At 44.5% G+C, this 17205-nt stretch overlaps 1 protein-coding gene across 1 annotated transcript in view; it reads right to left on the bottom strand.

Annotated features, from left to right (window-relative positions):
* Positions 1 to 16709, bottom strand: part of LOC119381971 (MAM and LDL-receptor class A domain-containing protein 1-like) — a 70607-nt gene extending 53898 nt beyond the window's left edge. The window contains exons 1-3 of the mRNA XM_049412958.1: positions 16657 to 16709; positions 14919 to 15030; positions 373 to 469 (exon numbers count right to left, since the gene is read on the bottom strand). Of these exons, the coding sequence (XP_049268915.1) occupies positions 373 to 469; positions 14919 to 15030; positions 16657 to 16709 (262 nt within the window). The remainder of the gene's footprint in view (positions 1 to 372; positions 470 to 14918; positions 15031 to 16656) is intronic.
* Positions 16710 to 17205: the final 496 nt, after the last annotated feature.

The following is a 17205-nucleotide window of genomic DNA, read 5'->3' as shown; positions in this document are numbered from 1 at the left end:
CCCCAGAGTTGCTGCGCATCTTAACAACAGGTAAAAAGTTTGTTTCACAGGATTAGAGAAAGCCAGGTTAAAGGTTTGCGTGAGAGAGCAAATGTACTATAGGGGCTGAGTATTTTAGATCGGACAATGACTTGCCTTCTGCAGAAATTCTCCAAGGTAAACACTCTTCTTCGAATGTACAGAAGTCTGCAAAAAAAAAAAAGACGATGCTGATGAATGCGTGTATGATTGCGTCATCATTTCCCCAAATATCCGCCCCGAACCTTCGTGGCCACGAGAACAGGCGGGCACAAGGGGACGGAGGTTTCAGTGCAAGGTTTTGCCGAAGCAATCGGGAAAGCAACAAGCATGCTAAAAGTAAAATGCACTCACTGTATGGCGGGCATTCTCCGTCCGTGTATTCGATGTCGTCGATCATGACGCCAGACTGATGTTTTGCTCCAGATGGAGCCACGACCTCGAAAACAAGCTGCATGTGAAGTAACGTTATTCCGATGAAATAATGCCTCGTTATTTTATTTAGGCTTGTGAGATTTTTAAAATGGGCTTTCTACAAAATACCCCGTTCGGTCTCTTCAAACCTGTTTCTTGTAGAGGCGAACAGTAACCGCAGATGAACATGCGATACTTGGAAGGCTACATAAATAACAAAAAAAGTTCACTGTATGTGTTTCTCATTATTAATTATTCGCTTTCATAACGGCAGCAAGGCCTTCCAGTGTCTAAATCATGTTGGCTTTGCAGAAATTCCATGACTATAGCATCACTTTCAAAACACATTGCCTAAAAGTGGCCATGAAACTAATCTTCCACATGTTGCAGATGCTTTGCGATTTCTAGATCAGACTTCTTGGATTATCTGAACTTGCTACGCACGAAGCAGGGATTTTACACTGTCCCGTTAGGTGTCGCTTCTTCTCACATTCAGTACGCCACCAGCCACTCCGGATACGCCCTCTGCTACAAAATGTTAGCCTGCATAAAAAATTGTACAACTTAATGTCTTGCGTTTATATGGGAGCCTCCATCCAAAACATGACAGCTATGTAGCGAGCTGCGCCTCACCGAAACCTAAAATGATTTGCAGCTTGTGATACCTAAGCAGAAAAAAAGCGCGCAACTTGAACTAGTGGCACAAGGCTGGAACCAAGAGCGGAGTTCGTGTTCGACCTTGCTTATTCTAAGTCTTTGCTAGTAATGCCAAGGCTTTGCTACAGATACTATGTTTTTGCTAGTAGAAGTAAGTGTGGCTAGGCTTGGCTATTCTTCTCCGATTTCGGTCACTTCTCCACACTACGCTCGTGTTAATGCCCATATTACCACTCGCCGGAAGTGAAGCATGACCTACAGGGCACCGCTCCTCAAACGTGAAACGCCTTATCTGCTATGTCACACCTTATGCCGGAGCAATATCTGAGATAAGACACCACCCACGTTCGCCCGTGCGGTGTCGAGAATTCTCTGAGACACCGTGTATCGACTTGCATCACAACGACAATCACCATGTCATCCTCATCCACACGTGTCGTAGCAAAGTAGGTGTCGTCTGCATGGCTGCTTTTAGGGTCGAAGCTCCTTATAGCATCACCTGGTCGGTCGTCGCTCCATGCGGCGTGTCCCCGCCGTCGCGTCTCCCATATCATTCAATAGAAGGCGCTGTCCCATAGAGATGCATGCAAACTGCAGTTGGGTGACGATATACTAGATGGCGCTGTCTCATAGAGATGTGTGCAATATGTGTGCAAAAAAAAAAGAAAATAAAAGAAAAAAAGAAGAAAAGGAAAAAAAAGAAAAAAAAAGTAGCGGCACCTTGCACGCTAGATGGCGTGCAGTGATCAACGCGGCGCATCGCTTTGATTACTGCTGGGCGAAACCACTGAACATTTCACGGTGTAACCATGATCGCTTCAGGAGCTTCGCCCAGGCTCTTCATCATTCACCCGTGGATATGCTGTAATTTTGACGCGATAGCGTTAAAGAGCTCGTATCGCAGAAATTCCGCCGTCGGCGTCGGCGCCGTTGGTTGTGAGCGAAAAATAATCATCTTGTCCGTGACCGAAAAATCGAAAAAGCTGCAAATAAAATAAATAATAAAAATGTTCGGTCCGATTGAGAATCGAACCCAGGCCGTCTGCGTGGCAAGCAGGTGTTCTACCACACAGCCACGCCACTGCTTGGAGCTGCACTGAAAGTAACTTTGATGCTTCCCAAAAATACGCGTCCTGTATACAGGTGTGACAGTACGAGATGTCATATCGCAGTAATATTGCGTGGTACAAGCGTACATTGCCATCGGGCGTCACACCACGTCAATATCATAACGACTTGGTGGTTTAAAGACAGCCACCCATTACAAAAGGCACACACATTACTGCGCGTGTTCCCTTAAGACCACGTAGTGGGTGCATCGCAGCTTCGAAAAAGGTTCTCGCGCATAGTTGCTCCTGGTTTAAAGCATGCTACCCATTACATAAGGCACACACCTTAGTGCGCGCATTCTGTTAAACACTCGTAGTGTTCGAAGTGCGCACTAGGGGCAGGATATTGCTATCGCGTTCAACTCTTAAAGGCGAAGCTTAAGCGTCCCCCAATTTTTTTCAAGGATGCTTAAGGTAAAACTGTGAAATTAGTTCTGTTTTGAAACTATACAATTTATCTTACACTAGTAGCATTATACTGTTTTAACAATATTTTTTTCAGAGGAATTACTACTGATCTATATCAAATTTTGCCAAACTGAAATGAATTTTCAACATGCGTCGTAAAAGTGGGTCGAAGCTGGCCCAGCTGATTCAATGATGTTTTCTTTAATATATGAGGCTTTACGTGCCAAATCCACGATATGATTATGAGGCACGCCGTAGTGGAGGGCGCGGAAATTTGGATCATCTGGTGTTCTTTAACGTGCACTGATATCGCACAGTACACGGGCCTTTATCATTTCGCCTCCATCAAAATGCGACCGGCGCTGCCGGGATAGAAGCCGCGACTTGCCAGTCAGCCGACGAGCACCGTAATCGCTGTACCACCGTGGCGGACCTGATGAACGATGCATATTGAAACGAAAAAGTCACAGTTTCACCGCAAGGGAGAAGAAATGAATGCGATAGCAGCAAATTGGTATGTCATCCGAAAAACGGCAAGCAGCTCGAAACTTTAAGCGCGCTGCTCAAGCACAATGGACGCACGAGAAGAACACAAACAGGACGAGCGCGAACTAAGAACTGTCACAGCTCGGCGCTTAAAGCGCGCTGCTCAAACACAAAGAAGGACGCACGAAACGAACGCACAGGCATACACAGGACGAGTGGGAACTAACAACTGTCACAGCTCTAACTTCTTTGTGTTTCAGCCGCGCACTCCTTTCGCAAACGCTGCAGCGAGCGAAGTGACCTTCATGCGCTCCGTAACTTCAAAGCAAGCTTTGCGTTGAAAGCATAAGATGTACAAACCGCTCCCATCACGATATAAACGTCCGCGCACGGGCGACCACGCCTTGTAGGGCAAAGCACAGGTGGTAGAGGTAGGAGGAGCACGCGAATCGCAAGGATCGGGATCACGACCTTTAAAGGGACCCTGAAACGGTTTTTTGAAGTTTTGTCAGCTTTTAGGCAGGGGCATCCCCAAATCATTCGCACCAGAAACTAAGCGACGCACCGTGTAACAAGGCCACTACGGACAATTATACCCCTCACCACTGTCTTGCACCCTCAACTCACAGACACCCTGAAATCGTCGGCGATCGCAGCGCTCTCATGAGCGCACTCGACGGTTTGAGCTTCGCCCAGTCATGGCCTCAGATATTGTGCACTGACGGGTTGCTCGCAATCTCGGAGGCCCAACAAAGACGAAGCTCGCCGAGTGGTTGATATCTGCTCCGACAGGTGCCGCCACACTACCAGCAGATCTTATTTTATTCTCCTGTACGGCGACAATCTGCAACCAACTCTATGTCTGCAACAGCATGCGGACAAACAAAAATAATTCGAGAACGATCACCGATAAGCGTAAACTCGGGCAATGTGGTTGTGTTATCAGGGGTGAAGTTACAACCACAAAAACGTGGATCGTGGCGTTGAACGGAAAGCGAGAGCGCGACGCTCATTGCAGCGACGAGCTGAAGGGATTCCGCTCGCCAGATGCCTCACGAACATTGCACGATGTCGCAGCTTTACAAGTCACCAATTGCTAGAAATTGCTAGATATATGGTACACAACACGGCTAGGGAAATTAATTATGTCCAAGAAAGAAACCTCGAGATAAACACTGTCGCTCAGCTCACGTCAACACGGAGTACGTTGTAACACAGGCAAACGACCCTCGCTGCCCACAGGAGGTTCAGTGACGTGTACTGGACATATCCAATCAGATCAGCCGCCTGCATGACGTCGCGCTTCCAATAAGACGCGCACTGGAAGTGGGCGGTTTGAAAACGCGTTTGGCTGAGCCGCTGTGATCGGTGGCGATTCGCAGCTTCAAAGTCTTGTAATAAATTACACAGTTTACGCACAGAGCTTAAATCGGTCTGTAAGTGATCCTTAGGACTTGCTCTACCGGCTGAATGTGTTCGTACAAAATCGTCAAAACCGTTTCAGGGTCCCTTTAAAGCGCACCCTTCGCGCCATGTGCCTGGTGATAAAGAGAGAAGAGAGAGAAGAAGTATTAGAGAAGGAAAGACGGGGAGGTTAACCACTTTAGGAAAACCGGTTTGCTACCCTACACATGGGAACAGGGTGGGGGAGATTGAAAGATGGAGATGAAAGAGAAAGGGAAAGAGAACACGCTGAAGCGCCTCCAAGCTCTGCGTACTGCCAGCGGTAAATGATGTATATAAATAGCTCGCCGTTAGTATGCCGAAGGACGTACGCCTGGTGGCCGAGTTGTCTAACGCCGCAAGCTGCGGAGCGAGTGATCGCAGATTCGAATCCCCGGACCCGCGCTTCACGAAATATTTTTCATTGTGGCTTATGTATAAATATATATATATATATATATATATATATATACGGGACATGACGGTGACGGCAGAAACCAGCTGAGAGCCTCCATGTCGCAACAAAAGTGCGAGAAGACAAGGAGGGAGGGGGACACACTCACAAGTGCTGACTCACCACTGAGTTGTCAGTCAGCGCTCGTGTGTGTGTCCCGCTACGTCCATGTCATCTGGCCGTGTTCTTTTTCAATAAGCATAAAAACCAAAAAGCCCACAAATAGGAATTAACGAAGTTGATTCAATAAAGCGTGCAGCAGCTTTCAGGGCAAGAACTGCACTAATAGTGTTATGAAAACGTTGGAGTCGGATAGTTGAAAACACATATACAAAACAGGCAACACCATCGAGTGTTATTTTCATCAGAAAAAGATGAAGTAGGCAGTGATTAGAAACTCTCCCTCAGACCTGGGATACAATTTCAAAAGGACAGGAAAGTATTGAATATTTGTGCTTCAAGCATTAGGTGACAGTCGTATGAGTACGTAACAAAGGGATGCTCCATCGAGTGCGTCGACTCTTAGGCTCGCAAGGCTCTTATTTTATGTTCCGGTTTCCGTTTGCCATTTCGACTAAGAAACAATATATGTTGGCAATGTAATCGGCTCAAAATTTGTCGCCGGTTGCACAAGTACGTTTTATTGTGTACCTGAAGAAACGCCGAGCCATGGCAGAAATCATAGTTGCGCACTCGATTGAAGGCGCATGTATACGAGGAGCTAGACGCCGCCCGTTTTGTGGTATCGTCCGTGAGCGCCTACATCAAAGCACCCCTAAACTTTCCTGCGATTCGCGAAAACACACGTGTCGGAAGCATGGGGCCGTTGGGGTAATTCAGCTTAACCCTTACAAAAATGGACATTGACGGTCTTTAAACGATTAACCAACGATCTACCAACTTTACTGACGGGCTATGGACTTTCACGTTCTATTAACATACCGTTAAAAGGAAGTTGATTTATTTTAGTCTAAAGACAATTTCTCTAAAGAAAGTTGCTTTACTTTAGTCTAAAGACAATTTCTCTAAAGAATGTGAAAATAACGTTTGTTAAAAAGATCTCAGTGGCGTAGCCCTGGGAGGTGTGCTGGGGGTTTCAACCCCCCCCCCCCCCCCAAGCATTGCAAGTTTTACATTTTCCATGTGTGTACGCGCCTCCCCTACCGGGCCCCCACGCCAGTGGCGCAGCCAGGGGGTGGCACGTCGGGCCCGTGCCCCCCCCCCCCCTTCGATATTTTTTTTCTTCTTGGGATACAGCTCACAAAATGACACTTGACCACACCTACCTGCCCGGACTCAATGTCGGATCAAGGGCGTACCCCCCTCCCGCCCCCCCCAAAAAAAAAACAAATTTCTGCCTACGCCACTGCCCACGCACCGCTACTTTTACATTTTGCATTTTGTACGCGCTCATATACAAACAGACGTAAAGGTCTTCGAACCCTCCCCCTCCCCCCGTGCCTGAAAAAAAAAAGAAGCTGTGGTATACGCCCTTGGTGACGGTCATGTTCTTACTTCATTGTCATCAATTGTACACTCTGTCGGCGATTGTCTATTTATTTATATTAACCTTTATATATATATGCATGTATATATGCCCGGGGATCTATATAATAATGCATAATCTACGTACATTCAGTGCATGATAATATTACAATGTACCTTCCTCTCCTGTACGTAATAGCCCTACAACAGGGCTGACAGTATTAATAAATGAAAATGAATGAGATGATCCATGCGGCAGCCGCGACCGGGATTCGATCCCGTGACTTTCGGGTCGAGCACCATAACCACTGGACCGTGGCGGATATATATATATATATATATATATATATATATATATATATATATATATATATATATATATATATATATATATATATATATATATATATCCTCTCATAATATGTGTGCGCGCGCGCACACACACACACACACACACACACACACACACGCACGCACGCACGCACACACACACACACGCACACACGCACACACAAATTACGTGTAAAGTTTTCATGCACCGTGCTCAGACCCCCGAGTATTTTTTTTTTCTCGTACCACTGTCTGAATAAAAGTTGTATTTGGTATCTATTTAGTTTGACATAAGGACTATGAATCATTACATTAAAACCTCGCGTGCATACGTGTGCACCAATTGAATAACTTTAATTCACAAGATATATACGTTTTGTAGCAATTATTAGCGTTCTTGCTCACTTGTTCAAAATGACGTTCCGTGTAGCTGCACCAGACATTTCAAATTTCGCGCGCTTACATTCCAATTTTTCTTTTTTTTGCAAAAGTCGAGACATTGTGCTCATCAAATATATTTTGTATTTACATAAATGTTTTTTTAAGTATTTACAAGCAGGAATGAATATTTTTAGTTTGGATTAAAAAATAATGGTGCACGAGTGCGGACCCGTTGATGTCTGCGGGGCTGAAGACTCCTTTGCTTGTTTGTTGCTCGTCGCGTCCATGCCGCTTCCTAAAGGGCCGAGTTTGAAGTTGAATTTTCTCTTGTGTGAATGGTGCTTGCGCTCTGTGCTCGTGTTGTGGGTTCTGCCAGTGCTGCTTACTACGAAGACTCTTGCGAAGACCTGCTGCTTCATATCGTTGAGCCGTCGCCGAACGAAAACAGGTACGTACGTGAACGTTGCTGCTGTCAGCGCTTTGTTTACACCGTGAGCGGGATAATAACGCTGTTAACTATGTTTTTCTTGACTAGTAGACGGTAAGTGAGCTGTTGTTAACGTAGCGAGCCTGCTGGTGTGTATCATTTCATCAGGATCAAGGCAAAAAGTCGAACTTTTTCTTTTTTTTTGGAGTGTAAAGTGTGCGCATGCGCGGCTGTGTTTCGGCGGGGGATTTGAACAGAGTTGTGGTGGCGCGCTCCTCTGTCGGCAGTGGTGTTGGAAGGGGGGGGGGGGGCTGCTCGCGATGAATCACTATTTTGGTTTAATAATTGTAGGGCGGGGGCGGCGCCTGCGTGTAAGCGTCGACCGTGTCTAAAGCGCGTACGCTTGAGCATGTTGGTAATTCATGGTGAATTTTCTAGCGCAAAAAACAAACAAGGTCGGAAAAGAATGACGCGGTGTCCGCGTTTTTTTTTTTTTTCGCCTCCTTGTTCGTTTTGAGCGCTAAAAAAGTGAACTTGTCTGAGAAAGTTCCATACGCTGCGCGTCCTCTTTTCAACAGCTACAGGATCGTTATGTGACTACCGTCAAGGACGTGTTTTCCTTGCGTGTGACCAAACGTGTGTATGTGTATGCATCCGCAAAGGCACGTCTTTACCGTGATATTCGTGTTAATGCGTGTGCTTGCACTTAAGCTTAGGTGTTAATACAGCCAGTTTAGTTAAATTCGGACCGACGTTTTAATTCACCCGCAACATAGGTAACGATAGGTTGCCTGATGCGGCCGGCACCCGTGCCTGTTGAGCCGTTAGTTAAACTTGAACTGTAGTCGAACGGATCCTTGTCTATGTGTGGCCGAATAGCCTTATCTTAACTGTGCAAGCGCTAGGTTGAGCATTAGGGCATGCGTTCGAGCACAATTTATTTGATTCTGCTTGTTTCCACCATATTTAGCTTTAATGATTTTGTTTTCGTCATTAAGAATTGTATGCGCGTCGCCCCGCTTTGGCGTAAAAACTTCGCTAAATACCTTTACGTGTACGAACATTATAAAACACAGTTTGTAGCACCACCTCCAATGACATTTTCTGATGATGACAAGGCTAACGGTCTATCTGATATAGTAAATTTTCTAGGCATACTCTACAGGTGTTAAAGGGGTCTGTGGTATGTGCAGCATATGAATATTTTATTTATTGGTGAAAACTCAATAAAGTTATGCATACTTCATGGTACGCATGTGTAAGTCATGTACGTGTTGCTGCTCAAATGTAAAATTAGACAGTGTATTTATGTGAGCACACAACAGATCTAGACTGCCTTTTTTCAAGCTGTTGGCATTGGAACAATTATACAACTTCAAACACCAGCTTCACCGAATGCTTATTGTGTATTGCTAAATTGCGGTCAGTAGCTTCCAGGATTCTGGGTGCCGGGGGTTGCTAAAGCTTGCGTGCTTTATTGTGATGGTATGTGGTTCAGGATTGATGCCTTGTAAGTCTTAGCATTTCCATCTTTTTCCCCACATGGCCTGTGCTGCTTTGGTGAGGAGTATTGCCTTTTTTAGCCAACCAGAATCATGGAAACTAATGACCACTATTTGGCAGTACACAATAGTCATTTAGCGAACTGAATTTCTGACATTATATAAACATCCCATTGTGAGCAGCCTGAAAAGAGCTACATTAGTTGTATTCACAAGTTAACACGTAATTTAATTTTAGATGTTACCTGCAATGGATGCATGATGAATGTGCATACCGTCATGTATGTGCAGTGGTATTGTGCTTTTGTGCAATAAATAAAATTTCATATGATGCATATTGCATTGCATTCCCTTTAAGAAACACATCGTATGAGTATCATAGTATATCTACAGAAATACAAATGTACCTGTGTGGATGCACTCATGCACATGTTTGGCCGCAAGAACAGAATTTAACTTTTAATTACACATGGTCAACGCGTACAGCTCGCAGGGGGCATCTTTGCTTAAGAGCTGTAGCTTTGCGTTAGTGCATGAGTGAGCTAAAAAGGGTAAAGTTCAGATCTTTGATATCAAATGCATAAAAAGTTCTGCCACAATACACTTTTTGTTGCATTTATTCTTCAGCATGCCCTTTTTTCATTTATCATTGTGTGGAGTCAGATTTTATTGAATATGTTGGCCGTGCACTGCATTTATATCCACACAGAACTAAGAAAATTACAGCATGACGGGAGCATGCTGTATGTTACACCCTTTCTTGGGAAACTTTTGGTCATTACTCCTGTTTTTTTTTTAGGCTTCCGGGTATGAATCTACTGTAGAGAAGGAACACCGTGACCCCACTTCTGTCGAAGGAACCAGAGTCGCCTGGGCAGCTGAAGATGGATTGTGCAACCAGCAGTGAAGAGCTGTGATCTTGTAATGTGCAAGTGTATGAACAGTCACGTTAAGTTAATCTAACACCAATTACATTACCTTGTCAAATTTTGTGATTTTGTAATGCGCAAGTTTATACACAGTTACATAGAGTGAGCTGTAAATAAGCCTTGGGCAAGTTTGTGATCATGCAATTTGGTGGTGTTTACAGCACATACGTTTTACAAATGTTATCACACTCTCTTACTTTCCTTTTTTTCAGTTGTGTATGTGCACTGTCAACAGCGTCAATATGCTTTTTTAACTTCTGATGCCTCTAATGTAAATTTTTATGGTTCCAGATAGTTTACTTGTTAACTACTATGTATGAGGGAAGTCAAGAAGTAAAGGCACATTTGAGAAACAGTACACTTATTGTAATGATAGAAAACTGAAGCATACATTATTTTTTCTACATTACCTGCCTGCACTTCAACGCATTCTGTGTAACGTTTCACAAGTTTTTTGATTCCGTCCGAAAAAAGATTTTGGGTTGCACCTGTAACCATTTTTGCACAGCATCATGACTTCTACGTCAATAGTGAATCTTCTTCCCCCGAGTGCTTCTTTCAATGGTCCAAACATATGAAAATCGCTTGGAGCCAGGTTTGAACTGTGTAGTGGGTGTCCCAGCCATCCAAAACCCAACTTCTTTATTGTTTTGGCAGTCCGCTTGGCAGAATGTGGCCGAGCATTATCTTGCTGCAGGATGACACCTTTTCGCAGTTTTCCATGACATTTGGATGTGATTGGAGGTTTCAGTTTCGTTTGCAACACATCACATTAGTTCACACTGTTCACAGTTTCGCCTCTTGGGGTGAAATGAATGGCTACGACACCGTCCTTGTTCCAGAATAGTGTTAGCATAATCTTATGAGCTCATGGTTGACGTTCAAAATCCTTAAATTCTGGTGATGAGTGTTTCTTAATTATGCTCACAGCTTTACCTACAGGTTTGTGATGATGTATCCAAGTTTCATATACAGCAGCAATTTGCTCTAAAAAAATCCCATCTTCCTCACTACAATAACGGGTCAAATGTTTACGAGAGAGATGTCAAAACTTTGGTGCCTTATGATGTGCTGATAATTCATTTGGGACCCACCTTGCACACACTTTAGAAAAATTTAGCCTGTTTTGTACGATGGAATACGCTGAACCAAAACTGATATGTAAAGTATTGGCAATTTCGTCTGCTGTGATTTGTCTGTTTTCCATCATGATACCCTCAAATGTCGATGGCCTGCTCGATCTTTCCATGTCACATAGTTAGTCCATGTTCGACATGCACTATCGATTTGGAGATCTTGCTTCGTGATAAACAAATGTCGCTATAATGTGCTTGCATTCGACGAATAATTTCTGCAGGTTTATCACCTTCCGCAGCGAAAAGCGAATCACTGCCCTCATTTCCTCCCTGGTGAAGATTGACAATGGGGCAGCCATGTTTAACGGTCTGCTACACTCTGACTAAAGCAGGAATAAGAGTGACACATTCCAGAGAAGTGTTTCAGACACTAATACAGTGCTGGATACTATACTCGGCGACAACTTATCTTGACAGTGGAGCCAAGGCTACGGAGCCGGGGCTTCCGCACATTCGTGTGGCTCTGCAAGTAGTACAGCAGCTTGCGGCTGATCTCGGTTCTGCTTGCTCGCATCATTCACGCGTTTAAAAAAAAATATACAGGAGAAATGTGAATGGGAGAGACATTTTGATTGTTCAGTGTACGTTGTAGTGTTATATTACGAGTATATTTTTCTTGGAGAACTAAACAATGCGTTTGTGGCTGCACACTGACTCACTACGCTATGGACACCTTGTTTACTTCGGAAAACGGGCATGCTGAAAAGGTGGTGCTGTCTATGAAATGGAAAGAACTGGACGACATTCTTGCAAAGTGAGCAATAACTGTATTTTACCTATGACTTTCCGCCACTGTTTCAGTCTCATAATAAATAAAGCAGCATTTATTTCAGCAAGGCAAATGAGAAAATTATCAGCAAACTAAAGTACTATTTTTTAGCGCAGTAGCAGGCATGCGTTTCGGTTCTGTGGCTTCCACAGTGCTGTCAAGAAAAGTTGTCGCCGAGTGTAGCAGTGTTAACAAACCCTAGTGGGAGAGATAGCAAAAGTCGCTTTACTTTTTGACTTCCCCTCGTATATATACACCTGGTTATATTACAAGTAATTTTTATTTATGCAACTGATATTTTCTTTAGTAGTATTGTCGTTTTGCCACGCTGTAGGCAGTTTACATATTAAGTACCTGTTTCGAAGTTCTGTGCTCTATCAAGACACTAATATTTATAGATGTAAACACGTGTTGTGCTAAAAAATAAACATCATTGTTTGAAAGTTGTGTTCACTTATTTTGGTCAGTTGGACAGGAACTTTGCTAACATGCGTCAGAACTTCAGTCACTAACTTCAGGCATCACTATAGTTAAATGTTTACTCAGATGTGCTGGCACACTGTCAAAATATTCCCTCTGTGAACATTTGTGGACTTTACATATAATTTAATCTTTACAGTAAACTTGGTGTACCTAACACAATTTTAAGCATGTGTGTTGAAGAACTACATTATGAAAAGCTTTATTGCACATTACAGCAACATTTATTACAGCTATATTTCCTGCTTGAGACCATCCCACTTTGGGACGATGGCCATGTGTAAGTGTAGGCCCTTCTGTAACGCAAGCTAGGGTGACTAGGGCATGTAGCACAGAAGGGCCTGCATTTACATTCGGCGGCTCTCCTAAAGTAAGAGTAATCTCTATTAGGCAAGATGCATCAACCAAGCTTCAATGACCAATAGTCAAAGAAACATTGGTAACAGATGTTTAGGACGCTTAAAAACAGTGTAATTTTCAATTTAACGTTCCGTTAGCGTCTATTGAAAGTTATAAAGGAAATTTCAATTGGTTATCGAAGGCCAATAGTCGACTAAATGTTGGTTGCTGGTATATAAGATGTTTAAAAACGGTCAAACAACTTTCAATTGAACGTTCCTTTAGCGTCTATTGAAAGTTATTAAGGAAATTTCTATTGGTTATCGGTGGCCAATAGTCGACGGAATGTTGGTTGCTGGTATATAAGACGGTCTAACGACTTTCAATATACCGTCGGTAGGTTCTATCGACGTTTCCCAATAAACTGTCTATTGACCGTTGGTACAAATTTTTGTAAGGGAAGTGGCCAAGGCACCCTGCAAGCTGCATCTATGGCTTTAAAAAGTGTATGAGCCATTCCACTTTGTCAAGGTGGATGATCGGTGAAGCTGTGTAGCACACGGCCCAGAGGTGGCAGAATTTCGATGAAATGCACAGAAAATCACAGAATTTTCACGATAGGCACAAAAAATGTGTTTTAAAATTAGCACACGTTTTTTTTATTTAAGTTTCCATTTGAGCAGCATGCTTCTTTTTGCCGCTTCTCCGTTTGGTGTCGTTATGGTGGACCAGTTGCGAGTTGTGGAGCTTGCCCAATTACTGTGACACACACCTGTGCGACGGGGTTTTCAGGAAGCAAGGGTACAGTTGTCAGTGCTACTGTTCGCGGAGTTACATCTGCCAAAGTTACATGCAGCTTTGGTGTAAAATAAATTTTTGTACCATAGATACATATTGGCGTCGAAAAAATTTGCGTTTTATAAATGCAGGTGGTTTTAGCGAACGCATGGCAGCACGTGAACATGCCATGAAATAAGAATGTTCATTTCACAATATCTCGAGGATCTGACTCCCCTTCTACCGACACTGACGTGAAAACGTGTTTTTTTTTTCGGCTTCTTATTCACAGGCATTCGAGAACATTCCGCACGCCTGCTAGATAAGATGGAGGTGAAATTCGGTGATTTCAGACGACTTTTTTAAAAAGGATTGTTTATAACACCAGCGTATAAGTAATTATTAATATTAGTTGCTTGTAATTTAGCTACAACATAGACAGTGAAAATCGGAAGCCTGCTGAAACGAACCCTTGTGTTGTGGACGTCGGTACGCTAAACCACAGTTCATTTCGCAGAACCGCTAAACGGCTCATTTCGCAGAAATTCCGATGTAGGCGCGAGCGGAGGCGTCGTTGGTACTGAGCGAAAAATCAGCCTTTTCCGTGAGCGGTAAATTGGTAAAGGTGCAAGTAAATATACAATAAAAATTTATTTTCGGCTCGAGCGAGAATCAGACCCGCTCCTTCAGCGTAGATAGCAGGTGTTCTACCACAGAGCCACGCCATTGCTTCAATTTGTTCTGGAAAAAACACTACATGAATGTCATGTAGTGAAAGGAGCCTTCTTCACGAATGTAATCTTGCGTGGCAGAAGCATATGTACTCGCTGCAGGCGTAAAAACGTGAATTGCACAAGGAGTGATTTTTTTAAAGGTCCACCGATTACAAAGCTCTCAGGTATAGTTAATGATCATTACCAGCAGCGGCAGCATTAACTAAGTGTGCAGCTGCCCAGGTGCGCATGGCACCTTACGGACGCGTAGTGGCAACTTCGCAACTAGCAGAGTAGGCATTCTAGGATTGTTCAAAACAGCCAATGTTATGCGCCCAGACGTTCGTTCTCATGCAACATGGTGGAGCTGTTCGCCGAGAAGCAAAGTCGGGCGACGCGAATGGGGTTGGATTAAGATATCGCGGTCTGCTCTTGAAGACGAAGCAAGCTTCCTCCAAGTTTTTTTTACTTATCATCATCATCTTGGTGGTGAGTGTCATTCAACAATCTGCGCCATAATTCGCAAGAAATTCTATTAACCTTTATAAGAAGGAAAAGACAATGAATAGAACAAAGAATATTTTTGGGAATCACTGGCGTCGCAACTACGACGACACTATTATTGAACCAAACCTATTAAGGTACACGAGCAAAAACTCACCTTCCAATATGACCTGGACGAGACAGTGACTGAGCGCGCATTCCACCAGTCGGCTTCGTCATCCGTACGCATGGACAGCAGCGGGTCTCGGAACGACGTCTTTTTCGAGTACCTACGCAAGTGCGTCATGTAAAACCAAGAGCAACGTGTCAGCGAACGCAAGACGAACAATTGAGATCGGAACGTCTCTTCGGCGAGACACATAACAATAACGCATCAGAAAAGGAAGACAAGCACGAGCAACGCAGGAAGGTCACTTGTCTTGCGTAGTTATACAGGGCCAAGCGCCGGACCTGTTGTTTTCATTAGCACCAACGTTCGTCTTTCCAGCGCTGAAACCACGTATCAAACGATACCAGTAATAAATTAGCCCACCTTTCAAACTTACTCAGAACGTGTTTTCACTTTCTGCAGAGAAGAGGCGGGAAAAATAGGTATTCGTTTCTGTCACGAAATGTGCTTCGATGAACAGAGGTGCATAGCTGTTTTTGAGGTATCAAAGCAGTGGTCCTTTCACGCATAAAGCTTCCAACATGTAGCTGTGGCTGGCCTGATCTACCCGACCCGGTCTTCAGTTTCACGTTCGTTACTGTTTTTGTCTCTCTATGTGACGTGGCTTCATATGTACGCACTTAGTAAACATCATCGGCGTGCTTAACGAGAAACACTGGCCTTATAGAAACATCGTTATCTTTTTTAACCAAATAATAAAAATATACATCCGGACGCCGATTCCGGAAATAGAACATGGGTTAGTACGGTGTAAAACAGCGTAAACTCCTCACAGGACAGAAAGTGAGACTAAAGAAGACGCGCAAATACTTAACTACAAAGTATTAACTAGTGAGCAACGTACACTTTGTTAAAGGCGTAGTGACATCAACTTTACGCATGTCGCGATTTTTGCATCCACGTGTAGTTATCGACCCCCAGTACTGATTCACCACTGATAATGCCACGGGGGGGATGAATAAATATCTGTAATATTGATTAATATAACCAGTAACGAGCGCGGTTCAAAACGGGTGCAAAGCCCGCCACTTTGTCGCGCTGGCAGCGCTGCCACGTGGTAACCCCCGCGGTCACGCCCCGAAAAGACCCCGTCTGATGGCATGGCCACACAAAACGGTGACGCGAGTTTCAGCTGTCATTTCGTCTACTAGGCGCGCACGTGTAGTCATGTCTTCGTCACCACCACCGTCGTCGCAACCGTCATCAGTGGCTACAAGTGATGAAGAAAATACTGAGGTATTCTCGCTTCGATCCTCTGCAAAGAAGCGATTCTGAAATCGACGCCGATCCGAGCAGCGACGAGTAGGCACCTAAAGACGCACGCTTGGTCCATGCTGGCTGGCAAGAACACAGAACAGGAAGAAATGTTTTGGACAGGACAGGCGCTCATATACTGTCCACAAAAGTAAGCGGTTCGGTGAATAACAACAAACGATGTATTCAACGATTTATTTAAGGTGAAATACGACCGCACTGCTCAGAACACCATTTTGTCTGCCGATTCTTCCATTACGCCGGGCTCGCCTTCTTTAAACCCCCCTCCACCCCAACACACATACACACACGACCCGGCCAAGCAGCAGATCGCCACTGACCGGGCCGTCCACGTCATGGAACTGCATGAACTCATGAACGCATAGCGCAGTGGGGTCGTGCGGGGACCCTGGGACGTACGTGCCCAAATCCCTTGGTCAAATAAAGTTTTACCTCCTCCTCCTACACACACGCTGTCGATGCTCTGCGCGTCTCGTCTCCAGCCAGGTATCCGTGCTGACACATTTCTCCTATGTCACCATCAAGCTACAAAGAACAGCCCATTTTCTGGGTGTATAAGGTCAACGCGAGGCCAGCGCCTGAGGACGCGTTGGTAAGGCCAACGTTGAATGCATCGCGGAGACGCGTGGCGAGACGAAAATTGCATGCGCAGTCCTACCTGGAAGCTTTTAGAAACCAACTTAGCAGCTGCCCTCGACAAAGACATTCCTTCTTGCAGTACTTTAAACGCCACTGGTGTAAACCGCGCACAACTGTTTCACGACATGCTAGTACGTAATGCAGTTGAGATTGTCGCTCTTAATTATCCCACACTGACGAGCACACGATAAATCATTCGAAGCGGCGCGGCGAGGGCGCAGGACTTGAGACAACCAACCCAGACAGTCGAAGGGAAGCCGCTGCCAGGCGTCACGGTTAGTCGGCACCACGAAGACAACACTGAGATCGTCCACGTTATCGTTACTAGCGCGTCGTCACACAGCACCTGGGTCGTGGCCTG

Source organism: Rhipicephalus sanguineus, chromosome 2, assembly GCF_013339695.2.
Source record: "Rhipicephalus sanguineus isolate Rsan-2018 chromosome 2, BIME_Rsan_1.4, whole genome shotgun sequence".
Classification (NCBI taxonomy): domain Eukaryota; kingdom Metazoa; phylum Arthropoda; class Arachnida; order Ixodida; family Ixodidae; genus Rhipicephalus; species Rhipicephalus sanguineus.
This window is presented reverse-complemented; position numbering and strand designations above follow the sequence as displayed.